The 27,620-nt window shown below is 40.7% G+C and overlaps 2 protein-coding genes across 4 annotated transcripts; both read right to left on the minus strand.

Moving 5' to 3' along the window:
* Positions 1 to 318: 318 nt before the first annotated feature.
* On the minus strand, positions 319 to 21,449 carry HPS3 (HPS3 biogenesis of lysosomal organelles complex 2 subunit 1). Of its 3 annotated transcripts, none has more exons than XM_076341585.1 (17): positions 21,124 to 21,449; positions 19,727 to 20,221; positions 18,224 to 18,410; positions 15,666 to 15,751; positions 14,286 to 14,478; positions 13,928 to 14,009; positions 11,794 to 11,948; positions 10,254 to 10,362; positions 9,867 to 10,048; positions 9,340 to 9,517; positions 8,482 to 8,661; positions 6,546 to 6,731; positions 5,164 to 5,352; positions 4,516 to 4,623; positions 3,946 to 4,152; positions 2,552 to 2,642; positions 319 to 1,408 (listed from the first exon to the last, which is right to left on the minus strand). In XM_076341585.1, the coding sequence occupies exons 1-17, from the start codon at positions 21,344 to 21,346 to the stop codon at positions 1,281 to 1,283; spliced, it is 2,979 nt and encodes a 992-aa protein (XP_076197700.1). In that variant the 5' UTR covers positions 21,347 to 21,449; the 3' UTR covers positions 319 to 1,280. The 3 variants fall into 3 exon arrangements, with proteins under 3 accessions (XP_076197700.1, XP_076197699.1, XP_076197702.1); XM_076341584.1 differs by having other exon boundaries at positions 8,482 to 8,712; XM_076341587.1 differs by lacking the exons at positions 319 to 1,408; positions 2,552 to 2,642; positions 3,946 to 4,152 and adding an exon at positions 4,164 to 4,407 and having other exon boundaries at positions 8,482 to 8,712.
* A 1,618-nt stretch (positions 21,450 to 23,067) lies between these two features.
* LOC143161601 (tubulin alpha-3 chain) lies at positions 23,068 to 27,620 on the minus strand. Its single transcript, XM_076340689.1, has 5 exons — positions 27,586 to 27,620; positions 25,881 to 26,103; positions 25,214 to 25,362; positions 23,630 to 24,310; positions 23,068 to 23,395 (listed from the first exon to the last, which is right to left on the minus strand). Exons 1-5 carry the CDS (start codon positions 27,586 to 27,588, stop codon positions 23,090 to 23,092), a joined length of 1,362 nt encoding a protein of 453 aa, XP_076196804.1. The 5' UTR covers positions 27,589 to 27,620; the 3' UTR covers positions 23,068 to 23,089.

A 27,620-nucleotide genomic window follows, 5' to 3' on the forward strand; every position in this document is an offset into this window, starting at 1 on the left:
GTAGAAAGATTCTACTGAAACCAGAATAATCCCTACTAGTAAATTAGATCATTGATTTTGGCTGTAGCAGGAATCCTACATTGATAAGTTAAACTATTTTTTTCTTTCTCTTTTTTTTTTTTTTTAATATATTTTATTTGTAATGTTAGTGATCTCTTCTGACTGACTTCTACAGGTTTAAGTAACATTACAGCTTCAGTGAAAATGGATTTGATAGTCAGTGTCAGCTAATTAGGCCTTTAGATGGTTATGGGATCATGGAGTCGTTTTATTTGTGGTAGATTCTCAAAAAAACAAACTACATTCATAAGAAGGTCATAAACTTTGTGACAGTTTATTATGACTGAATTCCAGCTGAAGGAACAGAAGGATGTTTTCTGCCTGAAACTGTCTGAAAGATAAACATCAGTACATACATGCACAAGTACCAGAGACGCTTACCAAAAAACCTAGAAGAAATAAAGAGTTTTCAGCTGGATTTGTGACCTAGCAATGCTTCAAATACTTGTCTACTGACTGAGTACAACAGGAGAAGAAAAAAACCAAAAACCAGCAAGTAAGCGGTAGTCCATATCTTCCACTCCCCTTGGGAACACTTCCGTTTCTCTTTGATTTATGGCCTTTTTTTGTGAATTGCTAAATGAAAACATTTTCATTTTAACACTTGCATGAGTATGTAATTAAAATGACAGAGCAGCTGACTGGTTTTGCCAGCTGGAATTCAAGGGAATGTCTATGTTGCAAAATGAAGTAAGTGGGGCCCAATTCCACTTGGAAGAGTAAGGCACTTACTTTTACTCATACAGTTAGACACATGTCTGAGTTTAAACTCCTCCCTAGGTCAGTGATCCAACTAACTTAGACTTAAGACTGACTCCCTGCGTTAGTTTCAGTGAACATTGTATGTCCAATTGTACTGTACAGTCTGTATTTTCTAGCTGCTTTGGCCATAAGTTCACCCTGATTGAGAAGATGAGTGATCCTGCCTAACAGTTGAACACCTATGTTTTTACCAGTCCAACTACCATTCAGTTCTGCCCGGCAGGAATTCTGGTTTGCTGACCTTTGCCTGAGTGTAATAGTATTAGCTTCGAAACAGATGCTTTGCCTCAGACAATAGCTGTCATTCAATAGTTGTCATTAGGTTTCAACTGAGAAATAAGGCGATTTATGTGAGGGGAGTCCCACAGTACCTTATATGTAGTTCTACTGTCTGTTTCATTTACTTTTTTATTCCAGCACATTCTTTGTATTTCAGTGCATATTAGACTTTCATTGTTTTAGGTCAGCTGCTTCTTCTGGCTGCAGTGAAGAAGATGTGGCAGGAAAAATGCTGCAGTTCCATCCTCTGGTAGAAGACTGAGGAAATCCCTTAGTTCCAGTTCCGTTGCAACAACTGATAAAGTTTCTGCTCAAAGCAGGGGAAAAAATCTTGTTTAGGTATTTTGGTTTTAGAACAAAGAAACAAAAAAACATTAACAATATAATTACTAATTGAAGTCATCAAATTATCTAAATATTGCAACTGGAATTAAATTTGAGACACACCCATTTGGGAGCAAATACAACTATAGGAAATCTCAAAAGTAAATGGAAAATTATGTCTTAGATTAAAACCATACCTCTATCTTGGTTCATCAGGTCTACATGTGGCACTAATGCTTACGGAGTCTGATCTAGTACTTCACGTTTTGTACGGAATGCAAAGGAAGCACTAGAAATCTATACTAGTACCCTAACTCAGCACTATCTGTAAAATAGGATGTTATGCAAGCAGCTTCTCAGACCAAGCTGTTTAACATTATGTTCTTAAGCGATTACAGCACAGTTACTGCATGAAAACGTTTCAACAAAAAAACCACTAGCAGTAGAAACTGGAACTTTATGATAGAGCATGGCAACCTGTGCTGCACAGTGCAACCCCATGATGCTGTTTTTCTGCCCTCAGGCATTACACTGGCAGTTATTTAAAAATATGTGCTTTATTCAATCTTCTTACTCTGTCAAAACAAATACACTGGCCCCTCAGCTATACACAATATTATTGACTTCCTACAAACATGTAACAATAGGACTACGTTGACTACCAGGGTTGGTTTCTCTACTTCTAGTAGTAACTCATCATGGTTTTTTCAGTCTATGACCTAATCGTCAATACACACTTAAACACCCACTGGCTTATCAATAGTATCCTGTCAGCTGTCACTGCTTTGAACCATATAGTCACTTAGCCTAGAAAAAAAACCAATTACTATCTATTAGTTCTATTTAGTAGTTTTTTTAATGGTATCTATTCTTGACCTATATAGAAACAATATGATTTCCACAATTTAACTGTTTTCAATACAAAATGAATGCCATGATTTTTATACGTTGCAGAATGCTGTGCTAATGACTAGAAAGCCTGCTGAGCTGTATTAGCTTTAACTGTAGAAAAAGGTCCCCTTTTTTTTCCAAATTATCACATCAGTAGTCCTTAGCCTGAACAGTATTTAGAATGTCAGATGATGTACAAAGGCTTCTGGAGTTGAGTTGCAATCAATTTATTTACCTTTCAGTGATGAAATAAGAACGGGGCAGTCATTTCCAGCAAGTCTGGTTCTCTTGCAAAGTTCAGGAAGCAGCTTGTTCCACCACACAGCCTAATCCACAAAAACCCACAGCAAAAGTGTAAATTAACAAGGACTGCAATTGAGAGTATGAAAGACCTGCTAAAAATACACTAACTAAGCTCAGATGTGTACAAATACAGGTAGGTTACGATGAACTCAATAATTAATTTATACGCTGTTTTGAAATGCAGTGTTTTTGCACATGTTGCATTTTCAATTTTCAGTGCGGTCTTTTTATACTCGAAAATTTTTACACAGTGCCCCCTAGTGCCTCTAGAGATAAAAGTTTGTAAGAGAAAAAAGTCCCATAATTAGCAAGACTGATGCAGTCAGAAAATTAAGGTTTTCCCTCCGAACAGCTCCATGCAAAGTGGTGAATAGCATTACTATAAGAACGCTGCTCTGTCTCCTGACCTAATCTGTCTACTCCCAACAGCTGTAGTAGTGAATTATGTTTTGTGTATAATTTTGTTGATAAGAACGGAGAGAGGGGAAGGGATGTCTTTTCTTCTTTTTTATACATGGTAACTGTTTTCTTCCACCTGTGTTCAGATTCAGTACTGCAATCTCACATTCAACTCTATAACGTGGAAACAATCAAAGACACTATTGGTTTTGAACAGTTCTAGTACATCCAGCCGGTAGAGGATCACCTTTGCTGACTCTGGCCAGCAAAACTGTGCACAAATAATTAAGTACCTGTGGTGGGCAATGGAAGTAAACTCCTGTACTCCTGGAACACTGGAATAAAATCAGTTCCAGAATTAAAACTGTATAGAGGCCTAAGGGAAAATGGGACATAAAGAACGTAATCTTTCCACTAGTGCACCAGTACCATTCTGATGTTATAAGGTCAGAAGATGTCACTAGAACACAGGAAGAACATATTTAAGTGTGATTTTATTTGAAGGACCATGATCTCTTATCAGTTAGCTTATTACTAAAATTTCACGTCATACAACACTGTCAAGCAATTTTGAACACTGATTAGTGAGAAACTAGCTAGTTTTTCATTTACAGTGGAAAAAGAACATATTACTCTCCCTTTTCTGAGGCACTGGCCATCTGAAAAGGCTATGCTTTAAATTTACTAGAATGAATACAAGAAGTCACAGAAGAAACTGGGGAAAAAAAATTCCATTAAAAGTAGTGGGGACTGAGTTACGGAATTTAAATGCCAAGGAAGAGGTTCAAAGCAAGCTAAGCAATTTACTTTCTCTGAAAGCTGGGCTATTTGATCCAGTCAGGGTCCATCTGTACACAACAGCATTTTAGTTAGGAAAAAAACAAAACAAACAAAAAATACTGAACAGCTTTAACGAAAGTAGCTCACCCGATTGTCATCTTTCAGCTCATGCTGAGCGTATGATACAGCTGCATCAGGACACCTTTTGAGAAGCTGGTCAATGGCCTCCTCATACTTGCCCAGACGGGTACTGCAGAGAACATGGATGGTGAGGCCGACATTGCCAGCCTCTGTCAGAGGCTCCAAGACAGGCAGAGCTGAAGCTATATTGATTGACTGACTACATAAAAGAGACTGAAGACAAGAAGAAAAAGTGTTGTTTGGATTTAAGACAAACTTTGCAAAAAACCGCTAACCATAACTTTAGAACAGAAGCCCTTACTTATCAGAATAATTTTGAAATAATATTTCCTTTAATAAATGTTACTGAAAACTGAGAAAGCAAGTTTAGAGTGGACTGCAAATGTAAGTATCATTGTTATCGACATCTCTCTTCAGTATTTTTTTCTTCCATCATTTCAATGGGCCTTTTAGTTCAACTTGGATAACCTGGAGGAGAAGGAGGAGGGGAGTCTGCTGGAGAAAGTTGTTCATACATACATGAACATTTGCAGAATGGATCTAAGCTGTAAACAGCAAGATTTAAGGGTTTCATACCTGTAGTTTTGAGATATCTTCATGGTAATCTTGATCAGATGGAGATCCCACTGACATTATGGAAGTTACCCACGGGAAAATCAACCCAAAATGATTACAGGAGTTTATCTATACAAGAAAGAATCAAGTTGCAATAAAATAAATATTTCTGTTAGCGACAGTTCCATATGAAACCCACCACAAGTGAAGAAAATTTTACTGTCAAATAGCATAATTTAGAATAGCAGCTACTCTTTCTTCTGCTTCATACAATTTAGTAACAAATAAACTGGAAACTTCTATTTAATTCTGTATTTCAGATTTCCCATTCAGAATCCTTTAAAATTCATCATTCACAAATTTTTCTCATTTAGTCAGCTTTGTAAAATTGCAAACACTCCACCTGACATACTCTCACTGTTTCATTTTAGCCCTTATTTCTGTCCAGAGCTGAGATTCCTGTTGGAAGTATATTTGCAAATGTCCCCAAAGAGTAGGACTCCCCAGAGAGAGCAATACCTATTTGGTAACTGCACACTACCTTATTTGTTTTCAGTCTTGCTTCTTTCAAGAGATAAACTGTCCAGAGTTAAAATACTAAGGGTAGTATTTGGATAGATTTTGAAAGGACAATGCAGTCATAAAACTTCCTCTGAGCGGTGTACTTACCAGATCCTCTGTTGTTTTCAATGGCTTAGTCTCGGGAAGTTGCTTATTTGATATTCTCCAAACATACTGAGAAGTAACCCTCAATAAAAGCTCCTGAAGTATTTCTTCCCGAGAGCACACTACAAGAAGAGCTTCCCAGAAATCCACCAGGAGCTGAGGAATAGTGTTTTCACTGTTACTACCCAACATCTAAGAAAAAAAACGTTAGAAGACAGCAAGTTAGCACAGACTATGGTAATTACTAGTAGCAGAAGTTAGAAGAAACAGGAGGAACAGTTTTTCACTTTTACTAGAAGCAGAATTTGGTTCCTTTTTTGTCTTGATGTATTTCTAATGGATGTGATTCTACATAATACAGTGCTAGGCAGAGTAAAAAGTTCATGGAATGATTTTAAGGTAATCAATTCTAAATGATAGATTTGATTTCTTCTTCAAGATTTACTCCACTGCCAGAAATGTCAGGACACTATCAGCAAGTATTTACAGACTGCTAATTTGGAGGATTTTATATATGCCAATAGCCAAGCAGGTGTCTTCGAAAGAAGAATCTAAGGCCATGATAAGAGATGCTGTGTAGCTCAGTTGGGTATAATGGTAGGACCCACGAGGGAGATGCTTTAAGGTCTGGTGTGTCAGCGAAAAGGATTTTTACTTGGTTTCCAACTGGCTTTACACAACACCACTTGTTCTAATTTGAGTTTCATGACTTGGTATTTCTGATACAGGTCTTTCACAGTAGCAGATATAAGACTGCAACATACCTACATTGAAGAATACATGGTTTTAATCCAAACAATGTTATTCATTGTAGAGAAAAGAAAAAAGATTTGTCTATTCCCTATCTAAATAAAGAAAACTTCAGTGACACCAGAAAAACTATTCTATTTATCTTTCTTCTCATAAACTGCAGAGACCCACTCTTCTTTCAGAAATTTATATAGAACATCAGAACATTATATACCTTCATATTTAAGTCTGATTCTTTGTAAGTATGTTTCAATCCTAATGATTTCTTCAGAAGGAGCTTATGGAAGTGATTTATCTAAATTCTGTTACATTTCAGTAGCCTTAGGAAGCCCAATTACTACGAAGCCATTGAAAGATCTCTAAGATCAGGGTATTCTCCATTCAAATGACAGGGTCAAAACAGAGAACTTAATGGAATTTTTTTTTTTTTTGCTTGATTTAACCAGTATTTCTTTCCAGAAGGTCCAGTTACTGACTCTATAGTTATCTATCATGACTGGAATATATCCAACCCTCATCTCCCTCTTTCTGAAGAAATGCTGAAATGTGAGCGAAGGGGCAACCGAGGCTGCTTTGCTTACCCATAACAACATCACTATGAGAAAAATAGAAGCAAAAAATGATCACAGGCCAACCTTGAAAAAGGTATCTGCTTCTTCCAGTTCAATTTTACTGTTCTCATGTAAAGCCACAGTGGCAGCCACCAGTAAACCAGGCTGCATCTCCTTCAGGTGAACAGCAAACTCAGTTGGAGTAACAATTCCTTTCTTATGCTGTCTCAAGAGTTTTGGTTGCCCAGTGAAGCCACAAGCCAGTATTGTCTACAAACATAGTCAGATATAAATCAGGTAAAGAATTCAATCCATATATGATTCAACTCAGCAAACTCAGTATTTCCTCAGGCGGTGAAGTTTACATAGATGAAATGAAGGAAAGTCAGGGGAAGGAAATAAATCCTTTCTGCAATTTATAGAATAGCTCTCCACAGACCGAGCTCCAAACCGTGTGCTGAAGCAGTGACTCCTGAGCAAAAGGCCATTTGCCTGAACACGGAAAGTAACACGCTGTTGAAATCTGGAGTTACTGTGCACATAAGAAAGATTTCACTATGAAATCCAAGACATTCAATACAGACGGTGTTTTGAAAAATCACTGGCTGAAATTTCAGTAGACTACTTTGCTGAAGTATGATTTTTATTTTGAAAATACCCCTGAAACAATAATCAAAATGTGCTGCACTATGTGCAATGATAAGTTGTTTCTGGACATCTGTGTGCTTTTGAAGGTAAGCATGACAAGATACTATTTGCACTTCAAAGACCATGGGGAAATGATGCCTAAACAGATTAAATGAATTACACAGGAAATATAAGGCAGACCTAGGAAGAAAATTCAGATTTCACCCCGCTATGCATGCAAACTATCTTTTTTTATCTTTCTGAAAATGTTCTTTTTCTACTTTGCAACAAAATGCTTTTTAAAGGTGAGGTGCAAGAGAACATTTTTTTAATAGGTCAGATTAAAAAGAAAAAAAAAAAACAACAAAAAACCCAACACCCAACCCCCAGCTACCTTATTCTCTAAATAACATCCATGCAGTGGAATGTGTATGTTTGCTCACAACATGGCAATTGCACTTGATCATGCCGTAAATGGTTAGAAAGCAGGTGGTGCTGAACATCACTGTTGAAACAGCTCTCCACAGTTCCCACCTTGCAATTCAAAAACTGCTAACTTGGAAAGCTCTCCAGGATTCCTCCTACTGAAGCACGGTATCTAACTTTGGAACAGCTATCAGTTTATATTAAAAGTTTTTAGACCTCCAATATCTCACTCTCAGAAAGAGTCTGTATTTCAAGCTCTGTCACCTTTGAATATTCAACAGTCCTGATCAACCTTAACAAGAAGTAATTTACAGACTGGTCTCAGTCTAAAACCACATGTGAACATCTGTGGCAGAGACTGCTTCACTAACATTTTTTCCCCCATTGATGTGGAATTCTTACTTTGATAGCACTGAAGTAGGTTCTGATCTGATCTTAATAAGGGTGAAGTGCTTTGATTCCACATAAGAAAGGTGGGAAATTGTATACAGAAACCTTAGTTTGTGTGCACCATGGACATTCTGCTTCAAGAGCAATTTTATGAGGGCTGTTTGCATACAGATGGTGTTTTCATGGGCATATCACATATTAATTACAGGTGGAGGGGTGTAAAAATGCTACTATACAACCCTGCCATACTGCTGAAGAGCACTTGCTCTGCAGAGCTTGTTACACCCCAGTAAACAGCATTTAATTTATCAAGAATTAACAGCTTCAAAACTTTTGCTTATTTGGTAGGGCTTTGCCAAGATAAGACTACCCTACCTGCAGGGTAAATAGTACAGTCGCGGTATATGCCAGCCCTTGATTCTCCTGTTATTGCAGACATTCAGTGGAGCCTATACAGTGTATCAGGAGGAAGACGAGTGACCGAAAGTTTCTTTTACTGTAAAATACAACTACAAGCCAAACCTGCTGACTTGGGCTTTGCAAAGGATGAATAGCTCATGCTCTCAGCATACTTTACCTCCTTATAGGAGTCCATCTCATGTTCATACATCATCAGGTCTCCCATTTTCAGAGCCATGAAAGCCTTAGTAAGTGTCAGGACCACTGATGGCATAATCTTTTCTACTTTCTGAAGATACTTCACAGCTGTCAAAGGACATACATTTCTCATGCAGGGGCTGCAGAGGATATGAGGCAGCTGCACAGGGTCAGCAAGATAGAATATTTGGAGAACTTTATTTGCTGATTCCTATTAAAATAAAAGCCATTTGACAGTTTAGACCTTTCCAGATATACAGTCTTCTATGGCATATGAAAGTATTGCGGGTTTTTTTGTTGTTTGGTTTTTTTTTAATTTAGAAAACAGACAAGTACAGCTTAGCTATCAAATCACACTGCCTTTCCTGCCTCTTTCCTCCCTACTGGTAAAAGTAAAGGATCTCTAACCGGCAGTGATTCAACCCATATTCTGGGGTGCTAGGAGAACATCCACCACCATGGTGAATTGTTTTTACCAACCTGTACAATTTGGCAATGTTCAAATTTTGTTACAGAAATGGGAGATGAAAGAAATTTGAGGCAGAGCTTTCCTAAAACAGAAGTGTCTCTGCGTGCAAGTGGGAACCAGATCATTAGCAACATGCGTCATGATAGCCAAACCCATAATATGTTGCTTGAAAGCAGCCCAAAGCATCACAGGTGCTGCTTGCTATTTTGTCAACAACAATGGGAAAATAAATACCACGTGAAAAAGAATAACTGTAAAACTAAATAAGCAGCTCAGCATTTTCAAAGGGAATTTAATGAAAATTTGATACACAGTTCTGAAAATCAGAACTAAATCAATAGTTTAAGGAAAAAAAAACCTTGTTTCTACCTTACTTAATTCTTCAGTTAAGTCTTCATTAAGAGAGTGAGTTAAGTAAAATATAAATCCTCTCTCATATGTCTGTATTTCATCACCTTCTGAAACTAGTCTCTTTAAAACTTCAGTCATGGATAAACCTGACATTCTGTAGTATGGCAAAGCAAGGTGGTAATCCTTTGTGTCAAACCTGAAGGCAACAGAGAAGAAGGGAGAAAAGAACAAAACAACTAAGGGCAATGCTTTTGCCATCACTATTTATAAGAACTAAAATAATACATCAAACAAAGTTGCAGATACACCAGTATCAGCAAATACGTAGCTCATAGTCAACATAACATTGTATTCTGTGTTCAGTGACAATAAAGACAACCAGATACTGAAGAGATGACTAGATTAAGCTGTTCTCATAGAACGTAAAGATTTATATTATATATGCAATACTAATGTAAAACAGCAAAGAATGATGGATTTTGATTTTAAGGTTACATTATTGGAAACAAAAGCTCACCTTTATCACTTTGACATCTAAAACATACCTGCTGTAGCAGTCTCCTAAGGCGGCGCAACTTTCTCTGAATGCTCTTAGAAGTTCTTCTTTCTCATCTGATTTAAGGAAACTAGGGTCCATTATAGCTGCTCTGACCAGTAAGTGAGCCTCACTTAGAAGATGGATGCAACTCTCAGTTTTTACATTTTCGTAAGTTCTACTATAATCTACCTAGAACAGACACAGGATATACTTAGGCTGCTGGCAAAAATTAAGAATATACAGGAACAATTCTAATGAGGGCAGCAGCCATTTGAAATAGGATTATGAGTTATTCATGAGAAATACATTACGTCATATTCAGCAATGACATGCATCAGAGATTAATTAACAGTATTTTAGTCATCAAACAACAAAAGCAGGAGTTGTGCAATACCATTTCTCTGTAAAGCTGAATGGTTGAAACAGTGTTTATAATATATAAATTCCAACCAGGCTCTGACTCAGAATTTGTTCTGGATTTGATGCTGTCAGCCTTTCTGGAACTGGAGAGAAGGAAAAGAGTTGTCAGTGTCCAAATAAACACTATGGAGCCAAAAAACCCTCACTCACTTGATAATTTAAATGCACAAATAGGTATGTTTGCAGGCTAGTAAATGCTTGAGAGTTAAGTTGTGAATTTAAGTCACAATGGCTAGTAACAAAACAGGGATAAGCATGTCCATACACCAGGAACATCATCAGAGCTATCTACTACATCTTCTCCCGGGCTTAACACCAGGTAGTATCAGATACTTACATGAAGTTAACTAATTCAAATTAGCTAAGATGTTTACTTACTTTCTGTGAGGACTTACTGCACATTTGCCCCTGCAGCTCTATTAAAATGTTTGCCAAGACATGGCGTAAAAAAATATTTGAATGCTTTTACTCTAACACATTGGCTAGGTCTGTAATGCCCTAAGGTTAAAACACTGTTGGAAAACACAACTCTTTTTGTTGTTTTTTTGGTTTTTGGTTTTAACTGTTCTGGGATATTTACATCTTTATTTTCAAATGATGGTGTTAAGTAGACCACTATTCGTTCAACTTATGTTCTTTACAGAAGGCAAAAAGTGTATCTTCCTCAAATGCCAACTATAATCTTTGAAACACCACAACTGACAGAAGAAACTGTGCTTTACACACAGGAAACTACAATATTTTGAATTACCATTCTCCTTGATGGGCTTATCCTCATCTTCTCCTGAAAAATGTCTGCTCTAGGCTTTAAGAAATACTGGTTCAAATAACTCTTCAATCAACTATAGCTGTCCCACTTTTGTTAATGAACTTGAACTGACTTTAATAAATGTGATTTCTGAATAGCTGTTTTAGAATAGCTGCTTAGCTGTTTTATGAAAAGCCCTCAAAAAAGAATGGGAATAGCAGTTCTCATGGAAATAGATAAAAAGTCACAAATGCCTCTAGCTACATACATGCTACAAAGAGTATCTTGGGCCGAAGTCCAATCCTTCTTTTGTCATGGATTACTACAGTGATGTTCATAACTTTTCTTGGAAAGAACCCTTAGCCAAATGTAAGACATTTTCATTCTGTGCCACAACACATTCTGTTAGCCTGTAGCTTCGGTACTCCTACATATTTTTGTTTCTCAAGTATTTTTTCTTCTCAGTAGCAGATACGTTCTTAGTAATGTTATTTTAACATACTTATGAAAGTTAAGTTTTTTACAATCTTGAATAACTTATTTTGTTGATTTTAAGCATTTGTGACCCTACCCTCATTTCTTCTATGTCAGTTAATACAGTAGAATTGAAAAAAATAAATGCTTGATTTCTGTTCTCATTCACTAACTAGGGAATTATTTCCAAACAATTTTCCCACAGAGGAACCTCTCTTCAACTCCAACACCCACAAATTCAGCACTGTACACAGCTATAAATACCGTCTTCCCAAAAGACACAAACCCTTACAGCATCCTTCTCGTAGGCTTTCTTCTTTCAGTAATATCTTCCGTGTTTGCCTTAGTCAAAAGAATTATATGGTTTTTGAAATGACAGATAGCTCTTGGTCCTATAAAAAGCTGCATTCTTAATGTGCAGACATCCAGTGCGACAGGTGGACAAGCCTATAAAGGAAAGTGACTGTTTTGTAATTTCAGTTAGTATGTACTTTAAGCCTTTAAATAAATTTAAAAAAAAAATGAAAAAAATGCAACCTTTGTCCTGACACTGACATGTCAGGACATGACCTGACACTAAAAACATTCACTGGCTTTCCTAACTTTGAGTGCTTCACTTAAGCAAGAATAAAAATACCCATAAAACTATGACATAAGTAATTTAAAAATGGGTTAAAAAAAAAAAATCATTTCACTCTTCAAAGCAACTATACAATTTCAGCTGCGTGTCGCAAAATAACTGAGCCTGAGGGAGATGGAAACATGGAAAACTTAATCCCAAATAGTTTGAATTTGGCCAAGTTGCAAAAGATTGCCTGACATGGTTATAAAAGTCTTGATTTCAGCTGCTTATAAAAAGCAGTTATAGACAGAAGTATTATATTTGCTTGCTTATTCTTACATTACATACAAAGTATTACATCCCTGATTTGTTCAATATGCACCTTTCAGGTAAAACTTACCATATCGTCTATACTGGACTAAAAATGAAAAATGCAACCTCATTTGCCCAGAAATATTCTAAATTTACAGCTTTAAGAAGATAAAATACCACCTTTACAAATTAACATACATAGTGAAGCAAGGCAACACAGCATCATATGTATACCCTGCCTTCTGAAAAAAACTCAAAATTTCTTGTGAAGAGGCAGAGGGCTGCAGTGGTGACCAGGAGGCTCTAAACTGCCCTGGGTTAGTCAGAACCAGAACCAGCCAGCTCTGAAACTGATGTAAAAAACCAGCAGGAAAAATAATAATAACAAATAATAACCATCATTATCATCACACTTCAAACTCCACACTGGGGCAGGAACACCCCCGAGGGAATGTAGCCTGTGGGCAACCCACACCAGAGCAGGGGCTCCCCAGAGGGACTGCAGCCCATGGACAACCCGTACCAGGGCAGGGACACCCCTGAGGGAATGTGGCCCATGGAGGATTCACACCAGGGCAGGAATGCCCCTGAGGGACTGCAACCCATGGAGGACCCATGTGAGAGTGGGTCTGCAGCCTGTGGAGGGCAAGCTGCAGTATGGACACCCATGAGGGACTGCAGGCTGCAGACTACCGTTATATGCACACCTCCTCAAACCTCCAGGGAGGGAGGAGGCAGCCTGTTGCCTGACTGGAGGAATTGTGATGGACTGAATGCAACGCCCAGTGAAAACACAGAAAGCTGAGACTGGAGAAGGGACAGGAAAGATTGTGTCACGTGTTTGTATTCTTTATCTCAGTACCTCTATGGAAAGCAGAGATACGTGTTTGGCTCTTGAAAATTTTATACTACTTCTACTGTCCTATGGTTTCTTTATGTCTGCTGTCTACATGCTCAAAAGAAATCCTTAAATGCTAACTTAAAATACACTTCAGTCTATCTTTCCTGGTATTTTTATTAACGTATATCCCAATCTTTACAACTCAATAGATTTTTACTGATAAACAATTTAAGGGGAAAAGTCTAGACCTCCAAGGATCAAAAGCCCTCCTCCTAAAAAAACATGCACTAAGTATCTGGTAGCAGACTTGTTCAAGTGTCTACACTCCTCTTACAAAAACTGGTTTTTCAAGGAGACCTGAGAGAGAGAAACATCATCAGCTGCAGTAAGGGAAAACTGCACCCTTCATTCAGATTTATACAGGAAAGCATGGAATTTAGTTTAAAATGTAAGTGATTTTATAGCTTTTGATGTTTTTGAAAACATTCTACTAATGGTCTAGAATCTTAAACAGCAATAATAGATTGTTTCATTGAGACATTTGTAGACCATTAAAATACAATATGCCATAGATTGAAGTAAAATATTAATTTTGGATGTTATTTTATTGGTTCAGCCAATAGAAACTAACAGGATTTCAGATGGAAACATAAGGAAACTAAGTGCCATACTACTACCCCCATTCTTTTAGTGAGATAACGAGAGGTGCACCTTCACAGTCGTATCAATATACGGATCCTCATCACGAGCTGCTGCTGCACTGCACCGCACTGTGAAACACTGCAGGTTCTCACTAGAGGTAAAGAAGAAACCACAACGATGAAGGAAAAAAATGAAGACTTGCAAAAATCAAGTAGCCGAGGCTACAGAGAATCAGATCTTTTTCCTTTGTTGAAATGGGCCGTGAAGCCTAAGCAGGAGGGCATGCTGCACTATCACATGAGCCTACCCAGAGAGTTCCAGGAGACTATGCAGGAAATACCAGGGGGGAGGGAAAAAAAAGAAAAAAAAAAAGGCAGCAGCATAGAGAAAGGTAGTAATATTATCAGCAAAATCCTAAATGTAATACCTTGTAATGACGTGCAGGAACTGCGGAGTGAGAACTGCCTGCTCTGACTTCTCTGAATATTGGTAAGTAGAAATCAGTTCTACTAACTTCCCAACAGAGTAGAGATATCCAACATGAGGTAAAGAGAAAAAGCAAAAGAGACTCAGTAGTTCTCTCTCGTTCCCAGTTTCCTCATGGGCTGTCACCCAACTTCCTAGATGTAACAAGAAGAAAGGCATTTTATATACCTCATAAATCAAAACCTGGCAATTCCTTTGCAAGCCTGATGCCTAAAAGATACTATCAAACCTGCCCAGGTTGCAGACTGGTTTTGTTAGTAGCTAGTGAAGAGAACTATATGAAGATCAGCGTACGGGTCAGATCAGTGCACAGGTCAAAGATTTGTATGTCACATTATCTCATTTGGAGGCATTTTTAACACAAGTGTGGAGGTACCACCGAGTGAAGAAATTCTATAGACATAACAGCATCTGAGAGTCCTGGCAGATTCATCACAACTAAGCATCCACGGATTGAATGATCAGCCCGATCTTAGACAACTACTTATGAGCTGGGATTGAATGCTCATCCAGAGCTGCAGCTGCAATGCACCAAAATACAGGTCCTCACTTAAGGGAAAGAAAGGCTGGGAATGGCAGAATTTATTTATAAAGCCACTTTGGCAGGTAAAGGCTGTGTTCAGATTCTACAGAACCTCTTGTCAAAGACTGTAAATCACAACAGAACATATGATAGCTGGAGTTAAATGGCAAGTAGCTCATTCTCTTGAGTCAGCTGTAACTTAAATGAGGCTTTGGTACTTAACAGACAACAACCACAAACTCGGTGAGCAGTCAGTAAAGCTGACTGATAACATACAGCATTAAATTATTCCATGGGTCTGTTGGGGCTTGAGCTAGTGTGCATTAGTGAACCCCTAAAATCTGCATTCATCCCTTCCAGTCTTAATTAAAGCCTGGCAGAAAGGTAACCTGTATCTTAATGATTATTAAGGTTTACTACTCCGATTTCCGCTGTTGACTAATGAGAAGCAGCCTAGTATCTTATAACACTGAGGATAATTTTACTAATGCAATGTAAAGAGTGACTGTTTTGTGATCTAAAATTAATTAGTAGGGAACTGATAAAAGCTGATTTAGTCTTCCTCTTTTGGTGTGGTGAATTGATATTTTATTTCAAGGTTTATGCAGAACTTGGAGAAACTTAAAGCCTTTTTTGTTAGTAGAAGCTCAGTTTAAATCATTGAAAAGGGAGGAAAGACCTTAATTTAAAAATAAATCACACAGAAACAGGGTACAGAACAGAATATACAAAGAAGCTCCTTCCTTTCCCAGGTGTCCTGTGACACAGGCCATAACTCATCCATGCATATCCATATACCTGTCTGGTATACAGGAAGCAGTTGAACAGAGTGCAACTTTGTCTCTTCACAAAACCCAAAAGGCGACTGGTCAGGTGTAAAACGTCTAGAGAAAAAAAAACAAAACAACATGGGACCTCAGTGAGAAATTATTATGAGCTACTTTGGACAAGTAAACAGCACTAGCTGTAATAGGCATAGCTGATGTTTTAATACTCAACAACAACGTGCACTCCTACTACTAATGTAATTAGCATGGCAATGCCAAGAAGCATGTGGCACAGCTAGAGAAAGTATCTTGAGTTCTTGCAACCAAAAATCCTCTTTCTTTGCTTGTGTACAAGATGTGTGTCAAAGTTTGGGATCACTGGAAGACATGCTGCAATTGATTTGAACCTCAATTTAACCTTTTTTTCCCTCTCTTTTTATTCAACTGCTATATGTAACATGGTGCCACCTCCAATCCTATTTTTCTTTCCTATCATGTGTCATCCTTTTTTCTGCTTTGCTTTGGAATTCACTGCTGGACTGTGATGTCAATTCTTCCTCAGTTTGGATAAAAGTTTAATGGCTTTGATCACTAACAAAATAAAAAGTATAGTTTCTTAGTGCTTAAGATACTTGGTAAACTCCCTTTGCTAGCTGGAGAAAGGGAGAATAATTTTTTTTTTTAGAGGTACTCAGATAAGTATCACTTCAGCTGGAGTTGATGAAAGCTGCAGAATAAACAAACAGAAGGCAGAACCTTGATTAAGGTCACACAGACAGGACTGCTAATCAGTCTTGTGTGTAATCTTTTAAAGTAGGCTTCTCTAAACAATAACAGAATTTGACATAAGCTGCTTCAGAATAAGGTGTGTAAAATTTGGTTTTGCCGGTTCAGCATTAAAGTATAAAAACTGTGGGTGGCGAGACACTGGAACAGGTTGCCCAGAGAGGTTGCAGAGTCTCCATCTATGGAGATATTCAAAACCTGACTAGACAGAGTCCTGGAAAACCTGTTCTAGCTGACCCTGCTTGAGGAGGGAGGGGGTGGGGGATTGGACTAGATGGTCTCAGGAGGTCCCTTCCAACCTAAATGATTCTGTCATTCTGTATGCTGAGAAAAGACCGTCCCTTCTGATACATCACAAGAGAAGCTGCCATGCATGCTCTTCACATCATACAAGGATGTATGATGAAAGCAGACATTAAACATCACTAGATCTGCAAAACCACCAAAATTCTATTCTAGTTTAATTGTAACAACTAGTCACATTCCCCAAATAAAATGAAACTTAGGATTTGCAAGGCCAAAAGTTCTCCAACTGTGAGATGAGCCGGTTCATGGTGTGCTGGGTGAAGAACTGGCTAGACGGCAGAGCTCAAAGGGTTGTAGTGAATGGGGCTACATCTGGCTGGCGACCAGTCACCAGCAGTGTTCCTCAGGGCTCAATCCTAGGGCCAGTGCTGTTCAATATTTTGATCAATCATCTGGATACAGGAGTCGAATGCACCATTAGGAAGTTTGCTGACGATACCAAACTGGAAGGTGCTGTTGACTCTCTTGAGGGACAAGAGGCCTTGCAGAGGGATCTAGATAGATTGGAGCACTGAGCAATCATCAATTGCATGAAATGGAACAAGTCCAAGTGCCAGATTCTGCACCTAGGACAGAGTAACACCAGGCACAAGTATAAATTGGGAGAGGAGTAGCTGGAGAGCAGCCCTGCAGAAAGGGATCTGGGAGTGCTGGTCAACAGCAGGCCGAATATGAGTCAGCGGTGTGCCCTGGCAGCCAAGAGGGCAAACTGCATCCTGGGGTGCATCAAACACAGCATGACCAGCCGGTCAAGAGAGGGGATTATCCCGCTGTATTCAACGTTGGTGTGGCCTCACCTTGAGTACTGTGTGCAGTTCTGGGCCCCACCGTTTAAGAAGGATGTGAAGGTCCTTGAATGTGTCCAGAGGAGGGCAACAAAGCTGGTGAAGGGGCCGGAAGGAATGTCTTATGAGGCATGGCTGAGGACTCTGGGTCTAGTTTGGAGAAAAGGAGGCTGAGAGGCAACCTCATTTCTCTCTCCAGCTTCCTGAGGAGGGGATGTGGAGAGGGAGGTGCTGATCTCTTCTCCCTGGGACCCAGTGATAGGATGTGTGGGAATGATTCAAAGCTGCATTAGAGGAGGTTTAGACTTGACATTAGAAAACATTTCTTTACTGAGAGGATGGTCAAACACTGGAACAGACTTCCTAGAGAGGTGGTCGATGCCCCAAGCCTGTCAGTGTTTAAGAGGCATGTGGACAATGCCCTTAATAACATGCTTTAAATTTTGGTCAGCCCTGAAGTGGTCAGGCAGTTGGACTAGATGATTGTTGTAGGTCCCTTCCAACTGAAATATTCTACTCTATTCAAAAATGGGCTTTCTTGGATATCACATTATTTCCTCAATGAAAAAAAACCAAAACAAAAAAACCCACCTTATAAAAAACCCCAGCAGTCAAAATACCAGGATTTTTCTTTCAACAAGACACGAGCCATAGCTCATTTTGGTTTCTTGTAGTAAATTAACCCATAAAGGGGAAAATACATTTGTAATACCTGAAAAGCAGATACTGCACTTGGAAGTGCTTTGTGTCTTCTGTAGGTAACTCTGTGGATTCCAGTGTGATGGGTATCTCACATAGCTTACTTTCTTCCCCGAGCAGTTCCACTGGCTTCTGACATATGATGAACTCATCTAATTCAAGCTGCAAAGTATGTGTTGAAGGGCCTTCATCTTTTACGCCTGAACAATGAAAATGCTATATTAATTGTTCAAACCATTCCATTTAGCAGTAAGAAAATGATACGACACAGTATCAATTAAAGACTCCAATTACAGCTACCTCGCTAGCATTGGCTTCCTCAAACCATGAGATTTTGAAAACAGCTATGCTAGAAGATGAGAACAATCCTTCATTTAAGCCTCAACAGTCTAAATATCTGAGTCAAGATTTCTGAAAGAACAGGTAAATCGTTTATTATAAGGCAAGTGCAAGGCAACCTGTGCTGCAAATGTCTGGCCGTCAAAAAATGTTGTCATTTGGTTGGAGAGGTTTTAAGAAGGAAAAGGCAGCTATGATAGAAAGTTGTGTTATCTTAAGCTCACTTAAGTTCTGGAAAGCAAATCCTAACAGCACACAGAAAGTATTTCGAACTTTTCTATTTAGCATTTAGTAATAAAAACAACTAGGGGCAGGATGCCATTATCTGAGTTAAGATCCATCGTCACTCAATGAAGAACATTCCAGTTTATATTTTCCCTATCTGACAAGTCTTATTTATGTTTAAATTTTTTCTAGGTACAGTTTCCATTTCTAAAAGACCACCTTTTTCTGTTTTAAGTTTCTTCAATTATAAATGAAGGATTTTCCTAAGGTTTGTTGGTGTTCATCTGATACTTTTGGGAAGGTGGGAATTGATTACATATGGATTGATTTCTTGCAATACATGGGAATGAAACTTACGGAGTTAATCTATTTCTGGGATTTCTAGGATTCTAAGGCAAGCCCCTGAATAAGACAAAGGACTGAAAAAGGAGAATTTGCTGACACCTTGTTTGCAGGTTCAGAGTCTACTAACAGTTACAAAAGTGCATATGCATCACCACAGAAGCATTCTTAAGTGTGCAAGCCAGTATGCATGGTCCATTTCAAGGTTCATGAGATGCTACTTCCATTTGGCCTCCCATTTGTCCCTTAGAAGAGACACAGTTATTTGGGCAGTAACACTGATAATTTTTTTTTTTTAACATAGCACACTGAACTACCACCACCTTGATTTGGCCCCTGGTGGCACCCCAGAACAGGGACCTAATTCCATGTCTGTAGAGGTTGCACTATCCTCAAAGTGTCTGCAGAATGATGGCATGTTTCTTTTAAGTGTTACCTCCAACTGCAGGTGGTACAACTTTTCATGCACTAGAATATTCAGCTGACAGTCCTAAGATGATCTGGAAATATTTTCTGAAGGGCAATGACCTTGTTTGAGCCTACTTTGAGAATAACAGGAATCAGTTAGCAGATTCTTGGAAATAAAAGAAAAAATCATTTCTGTACTTGCCTCCATCCACGGGCTTTTCTAGTGTACTAACTCTGTGTGCACATTGCTCTGTCCCATCTGCGCTTTGCTGGACCAGTTCCAGTTTCAGGATCAGAACATCCAGCTCTGTTGTTATGGCTATATGTCCGGCACAAAACGCAACTTCAGCAGGAATGAGGTTATCAATGTGTAAAATTAAGGAGCGTTCAAAGTCTAACACAGTCAAATTCTGGTTTATGACCAGATATTTCAAACAGAACATGACTAGTTTATTTTTGCAGCCCACAAGAAGATCTCCATTTACAGGACAACATGAAATGCACAGTGGAGGATCTGAAAGTGGCATTTCCACAATTGACATCTGTTCTTTTAAGGTTTCACCATATGACTCTTCCATCTTGTGACCAACCATCCGAACACAAACACGAGAACTCCCTGCAGACATGCATCTCCAGTTCATATACGCTCTTAGGAAAGTTGCTTTGCTTTTTTCTTCAATTGTCACCAGATAGTCTCCTTAAAAGAAAGCAGTGGTACTGATATAAAGAATATCAGTAAAATAAACAAAAGAATAGATGGCACACTTTTTGAGCTCTTTACCTGCTGTAGTACATTGCAAACAACATTGTAAATTCTCAACTCTTACATAAAATTCCAAAAACAGTTTTCACCAATTTTTCTCTAGTGAAATCCAAAGTGCAAGTTTCTTTGCTGGGTGGCACACACTTCACATACCATTAAAAAAGGGACTTACAGGTCTGGGTCCGGACTAACTCCTAAGTGAATCCACTTTATGAGTTGTGATTGCAGACAAGGTGGTTCCCTCCCCCCAGAATATCCGTTAACGAGAAAATGTTTTGCTCTCTAAAGACCAGGGAAAGCCATAGACTCATGCAGAGCTGTGGGATCGGCTGGAGCGATCACCCGCCCCGTGCTCTGAAATAAAAAAACCGCTAGGGCAGGAGCACAGGCTCCAACCGGGGCGGAGGAAAAGGGCAAAAAGCCCAACGGGCTGCCCACGCACTCCCTACTAGCACTTCCAGCCCCTCGCACAGCTCTCAGACCAGCCCGTGCCTCAGCAAGCGCCGGCCTTGTGCTTCCCAACCCGGCCCGCGGCAGCCGGCCCGCCCCAACGAGAAGCGCCCGAACCCGCCCTCAGCGCCAAGGCAGCCGCCCTGGGGAGAGGCGGGCAGGGAGCGCGAGGCCCTCCTCCCGCGGCGCCGCGAACCCGCGACGTGCCCCGGCGGGGCCCCGAGCGCCTCCGCTCGCCTAACCCCCGCCCCCCGCCCCGGCCCGGCGCAGACCAGGCGCCTCCGCTCGCCCTCGCCCGCCCGGCGGATCCCATAGGCCTCTCCCCGCACTCGAGCCGGACGCGTCCCAGCCGAGCACTGCCGCACCCAGCGGCGAACGACACTGACCTGCCTCGCTGTGCGCCATGCGCAGCACGGGACCCAGCGTGGCGAAGGAGCCCAGGGGGTCGCAGCGGCCCTGGTCGCGCACCGCGAACACCTCCACCCTGCAGCTGGCCGCCGTGCTGGCCACGAACAGCACATCGCGGCCGCAGCAGAAGTGCGCCGGCTCTTGTTTGCAGGGCACTACTCGCTGCGACCCGAACGGGTGCAAGTTGTAAAGCTGCACCATGGTCCCCGAAACCTCCGCTACAGCAGCGGAGAGAGCACCCGGAAGCCTCCTGGGGCTGCGCTCGACGGCACAGGCCTCCGCACCGCCCTACGCCTCCGCAGCGCGCGCTGCCCGGCGCTCCCCAGACCGGCGGCGACGTGGGCGGCCGGCGGCAGGGCGGCGCGCGCAGCGGCCAGAGCCGCCTTCCGTCTGCGGGGGCGGGTCCGCGGCGTGCCGCCTGGCGAGGCCGGAGGGCTCCCTCGGCGGTGGAGCGCGGAGGTGTTCGTGTGCGAGGCGGGGTTGTCCTCACCGTCAGGACACGTTTCGTCCTGTGGCAGGTTGCTTCGTACGAATTTCTGCGTAGCGTTAGCGTGACTTCATTGCTATGTCAGCGGTTTCAGGCATCCTCTACCACGGCAGTGTCTGGCGCCGTCCCCGGCTGGCAGCTCCGTGCACTGGGGGAGTTGCCGAGCGGGAGGCTAAGCTGGAAGCGATCTTTGAAGTGTGTGAGGCGGGACTGGGAATGGTGGCTTAGAAATAAAAGAACTCGCTGCTGAGCGTCGTGGGTCGGAGGGGTGTGTTCGGAGTCGATTCCCGTGGGCTGGGTGATGCAGGCGACTCGGAGCACGGCTCGGAGGTGGAGCAGCTGCCGCAAGCAGCAGTGTGCCTAACGCATCAGGCTGCTGTGATCGGGGATCTTTCAGTCTCCTGGACGCAAAAACAAAGGCATTTCTGGTTTTAATCACAGCAATTATTTCTTTAGAACTCCATAAATTGTGCATACACGGTATGCTCTACAGATAATAGTTACGAGTACTTCTGAAAATAATTCACTCCTGCGTATCTTTAGCATATGTAGCCCTTTTTCTCCCTCCTGGTTTTATAGAACACGTGGAGAAGGAAAAAAAACAAAACCCTAAAGTTTTTTCTCCTTTTCAGGATTCAGGACTAAAAAAATTTAAGATAGTGGGTCAGCAGTTTTTACCTGAGCCGAGTGTCCTACAATTTGTTTCCAAGTCTCTATAAAGCTATATTCGTTTGAACATACTACATGTTAAAGGACATTAGAATTTTTTTTTTTATGGGCCAATGTAGGAATGTAAAAACTGACAATGCTCTTTTAAAGCAGAGAACAGATTTTCCTTTTATCTGAATCAAATGGGGGGGGGGGGGGGAGGTGCTGGTTGGAAAATTTTACTTTTTCCTCTGCATAATTTCACACCGCCCCTTTTTTTTTTTAAAGTATCAAGTGTTACATCATTAGCAAGTAATCTGGTAATAAGTGCTAGTTCTGTTCGAAAGTGTAATGGCATCTGCCATAAGTAGTCAGGTAAATCACTTGAGCGATAATAACTTTGGAGATTTTAACGTTAAGTCTTCTGTGAAGCCAGCCTTACTGGGAAGATGTCTTTAGGAAGGATTAGGTTCCTTTGTATTGTGTAGACAGGCCTGGAATAGCAGCAGTGTTACTAGTACTATAACAACCTGAAGTAGAAGCAGTTTCCCGCTTGTGAGAACCAAAAATCAAAGCGAGTGTATCTCACAACATGTTGGGATCGCACAATTTCCTGATTTCTTCTATAATTTGCACATGACTAGATGCTACCAAAACCTGCAATCTCAAACGGTCCTTACTTAGTGAGTATACACATAAAGAAGAAAAAAAATAGAAGGTAGAACCTTTAAAACTTTATTTGAAAACAATCAAACAAGTGAACAGGGTTCTGCAATTTTTTTTTTTTTTTTAATAATTTTTTCCAGACTTCAGTTTTCTAAATATTCATCTCCTTCTTCAGCCTCTGCTTCTACTGAGTCTACACCAACTTCTTCATAATCTTTCTCAAGGGCAGCCAGATCTTCCCGGGCTTCAGAGAATTCTCCTTCCTCCATTCCTTCCCCAACATACCAATGTACAAAGGCACGCTTAGCATACATGAGATCGAATTTGTGGTCGAGGCGAGCCCATGCTTCAGCAATAGCAGTTGTATTACTCAGCATACACACAGCGCGCTGCACCTTTGCAAGGTCACCACCTGGCACCACAGTTGGAGGCTGGTAGTTAATGCCCACCTTCAAGAAAACAAATGAAAACTTTCCTTATGAGTGCTAAGGCTTAAAGACTTATTTCTGTTAACAATTAAAAATCAACACGGTTACGAACAAATGAAATAGCTTACAGTAATTTTGTACTTCATCAAAATATTTAACAGGGACATTACAACATTGCAGAATGACTGTTACCTCTCAGTACTATACAATTCCTAGTAATTCAAACATCAAGCACTTAAGAAGCTGTGTAAGTACCTTGAATCCAGTTGGGCACCAATCCACAAATTGAATGGTACGTTTAGTCTTGATAGTAGCAATAGCTGCATTGACGTCTTTGGGAACAACATCACCTCTATATAACATACAGCAGGCCATGTACTTGCCATGGCGAGGGTCGCATTTTACCATCTGGTTGGCTGGTTCAAAACAAGCATTGGTAATTTCAGCCACAGACAACTGCTCATGATACGCTTTTTCAGCGGAGATGACAGGGGCGTATGTTACCAGGGGGAAATGGATTCGTGGGTATGGAACAAGGTTAGTTTGAAATTCTGTCAGATCTACATTGAGGGCTCCATCAAAACGCAGCGAAGCTGTGATGGATGAAACAATTTGCCCAATTAATCGGTTTAAATTGGTATAAGTAGGACGTTCAATGTCAAGGTTACGACGACATATATCGTAAATGGCTTCATTATCTACCATGAAGGCACAGTCTGAATGCTCTAATGTTGTGTGGGTAGTTAGAATTGAGTTGTAAGGTTCCACTACAGCAGTGGAAACTTGCGGTGCTGGATAAATCGCAAACTCTAGTTTAGATTTTTTGCCGTAGTCAACAGAGAGCCTTTCCATGAGCAGAGATGCAAACCCTGAACCAGTGCCTCCTCCAAAACTATGAAAGATAAGGAAACCTTGCAGCCCTGTGCACAGATCAGCCTATAATGGGGTGGGAAAAAAGTGGGAGAAAAAAAAAAAGTTATTGATGATTTTGGAGAAAGCAGTATTAAAATAATCATTCAAAAGCATTTCTTTCTTAAGTTTGTTAGTTTTAGATTGTTGTAATAAAACCCCAGCATTCTTGAAAGGTGGTCTTCCTTTTTTCTTGCGTGTCTTTTACTCAAAAGTACCAGTGCCTCTGCATAACTTTTTCTGAATAGGAGTATTTTAGTATTTAAAAGTTGCTTTATTGTCTTTGATGCCATTTTAATACTACTGTAAGCAAGAGCAGCTGTGCACTACTGTGACAAGCCACTATAAATTACAGCTGGGTTACGGCTTTAGAATCTGTTTATGTTCCAATTCTAGCTTTCAGCAAGTATCAATTAGATGTTGAAATCAAGAGGGGTTTTATTTTTGTAATTTTAAATAGACAATCACTATTTCACTTTGAATCATATCATCCTACATGAGTTTCTCACAGTGCAACGTCAAGATAAAAAAAACTCGAGAAGTAATTAAAATTGCTAAGCATTCAACCAAAACCTGAGGTTCAGGGTACTAGAAATATTTTGCATGACACATAATGGCATGATTCAAACTGAAAATAACAAACAAACAAAAAATTATAACAACGTTGTTACACTTGTTTAAGGCTTTTATAATATGTTTCTGAGGTATCCTTAAAATACTTTCAAATAATGGTATTTCAGAGCCTACAGAATTTTAAGTTTTACTGACTGAATTTTTATTTAACTGGGGAGGGGAGTTTTGTTTTCTTTTGTTTTAAACAATCAATTATGCACAAAATTCTTAGGGAAAAAACATAGCAACCCATCCTTATAGATAGCTATAGAGCTATATCAATTATTTTAAATACTGACTTGTAGCATGAATTCCTACCAGTTTGCGAATGCGGTCTAGCACTAGATCAACAATCTCTTTTCCAATGGTATAATGGCCTCTGGCATAATTATTGGCTGCATCTTCTTTCCCAGTAATGAGCTGCTCAGGATGGAATAACTGCCTATATGTGCCTGTACGTACTTCATCTACAAAGAAACAAAATACCACAACATAAATTTGATCTGTTCAGTTGTACATGTACTGCTTAGTGACTACGCACCAAGTGCACGTCAAGAGTGTAAACAGCATCCCTGACTATACGCAGCTTGTCTGACTAGCCTAAGTTGGCACAACTTCAGCCCCTTTGTTTAGGGGAAAACATCAGGCACTCACAAAGCAGCATTTGTACCTGAGACCAGAGAGGTCACTTAGAAAACTACATTACAAGTACAGACAAGATGTACTTGATTACAAGTACAGACAACAAAACTCTGGATGCAGTGCAGCAGTCTAAAGATTATCCAAACTGTAAAAAAGTTCTAATGTTTTCCAAATGTTGTTACCTGTAGACCATTATTTAATTTATTTCAAATAACAATAACCTCAAATGGTAAAATGGCATCCAGACACACATCTTTTAAAATCTATAGTGTTCTGAACAAACAAAAAAGACTGTAGGGAATCTTCACTTTTACACTGAAGATCTTTAATGTTGGGTACATACCAACTACGGTTGGCTCTAGGTCCACAAACACTGCTCTGGGAACATGTTTACCAGCTCCTGTCTCACTGAAGAAAGTGTTAAATGAATCATCTCCACCTCCGATAGTTTTATCGCTAGGCATTTGACCATCAGGCTGGATCCCATGTTCAAGACAATACAATTCCCAACATGCATTGCCAATCTGAACACCAGCCTGACCAACGTGGATGGATATGCATTCACGCTGCAAATTAAAAACAGAACAATAATAATGAGATATGGAGCTACCTGTCTTCTAGATTTTACTCTCATAATAACTAGCTATCTGTGGGCTGTATCCTTCCATGATATTTCTCTGCTGCAGTATTTCCTGGTTGCTCGAGTGACAATTTAACTGATCAAGTTGCCTGCTGCTGGCAAGACTCTACTCACCTTAGTTGACCTGGGCTGACTTTGAGAATATTGGAAGATCTTAAAGACAATGTAGTCACTATGAACACATAGGGTCAATACAAATTCATCATCCCTTACCATGCTGCCACATATATTATATCTTTAGTATTCTGCCTAGTGTCTTTTTCACCTTCCTTGAGTTTTGGAAGAATTCTTTATGTAATATCCCCAAATGTCCTTGATTTGTTGCCAAATCATATACTGGGTAACTGTTGCAGGAATCTTTCCTGCACAGGACCACTCAGTACGTTTTCCTTTATAATAAGCATAGCGATATCTAGCCCCTGCCAACTCATACATATTTGAGTTCCTCTGTGAAATCATCCGAGAGTCCCAATCAAATGTCATCTGCCCATTTTTAGCCAGCTCCTTTGATTCTAAGCAACTGTGCCCTGTACCTTTAATCTCTCAATACCTCGATTTTGTCTTACACCCGAGATGGAAATAAGCTGTTTTTCTAGCTTACTGTTACAGTATATCTAGGAAAAAGCAGAGGTGGAAAAGAAAAAGTAGGGTGTCTGGGCTGCTCTTTCCTGTTCTCTTGATAGCTTCATCAAAACTTGTATCCTTGATTCCATGTTTTAGTTCTCACCCCCGTGGTTCTGTCAGAAGTCTTTTGCAAGCGAGACTAACTCTGTGCTTATTTCCGCTTCCACTCAGTGGGCACCAAGTTTCCAAAGCTTTCACACCGCCTGCTTCCCGTTCCCTGGTGCGTAACTGCCATGCTGCTCCCACAGCCGGCGCGACAGGATCCTAGCAACAGCCACCACTCCCGCCCCCTCACCACTGCCCTCTCAGGAGCACGCGGTGCCACGCCGCGGGCTGCCGGCCGTGCCCCTCCCCGCCGACTGGCTACGCGCAAGCCTCTACGGCTTTGCACGCCACGACAACCCAGAAATGGCGGAACGATCCGCGTGGCTGTCGCCATGCTCTTTCCCGACGTCTCTCTGCCGCCTGGGCCGGGTTGCAGTCTGCCCCTCACCTCCCCGCGCGGGAGGCGCCCACTACGAACAGGCTTCCGTTGCTTTTCTACGCGTCTCGTCTTACCAGCCGCCGGCCAGTCTCTATGCCTCGCCTCCCCTGAACTAACTCCTACGCTAATTTCTCTCCTCCTCCCCGATCCTTCTGCCTTGCCGCTACCGCGGGGACTTCACGCAGAGACTGCCCGCAAGTCCTGCCGCAGCACGTGCAGTCATTAACCCCCCAGACTGCCGCAGCAGAAGCGCTCCCAAATACCCTTCCTCTCCCCAGCCGCGAGGATCCCGTTCCCCACCATGATGCCTTGCTAAGCTGAGGAGCTCCGGCTGC

This window comes from Aptenodytes patagonicus, chromosome 6, assembly GCF_965638725.1.
Source record: "Aptenodytes patagonicus chromosome 6, bAptPat1.pri.cur, whole genome shotgun sequence".
In the NCBI taxonomy this organism is placed as follows: Eukaryota; Metazoa; Chordata; class Aves; order Sphenisciformes; family Spheniscidae; genus Aptenodytes; species Aptenodytes patagonicus.

Coding starts and splice junctions, on each gene's coding strand:
- HPS3 (XM_076341584.1), bottom strand. CDS start 21,346: ATGGTGCAGCTTTACAACTTGCACCCGTTCGGGTCGCAGCGAGTAGTG. Junction 10,049..10,253: donor TTCAGCTTTACAGAGAAATG/GTATTGCACAAC, acceptor TGTCTGTTCTAG/GTAGATTATAGTAGAACTTA. Junction 9,518..9,866: donor TTAGGAGACTGCTACAGCAG/GTATGTTTTAGA, acceptor TGTTGCCTTCAG/GTTTGACACAAAGGATTACC.
- LOC143161601 (XM_076340689.1), bottom strand. Junction 24,311..25,213: donor TAGACCGCATTCGCAAACTG/GTAGGAATTCAT, acceptor ACCCCATTATAG/GCTGATCTGTGCACAGGGCT. Junction 23,396..23,629: donor GGTGCCCAACTGGATTCAAG/GTACTTACACAG, acceptor GTTTTCTTGAAG/GTGGGCATTAACTACCAGCC.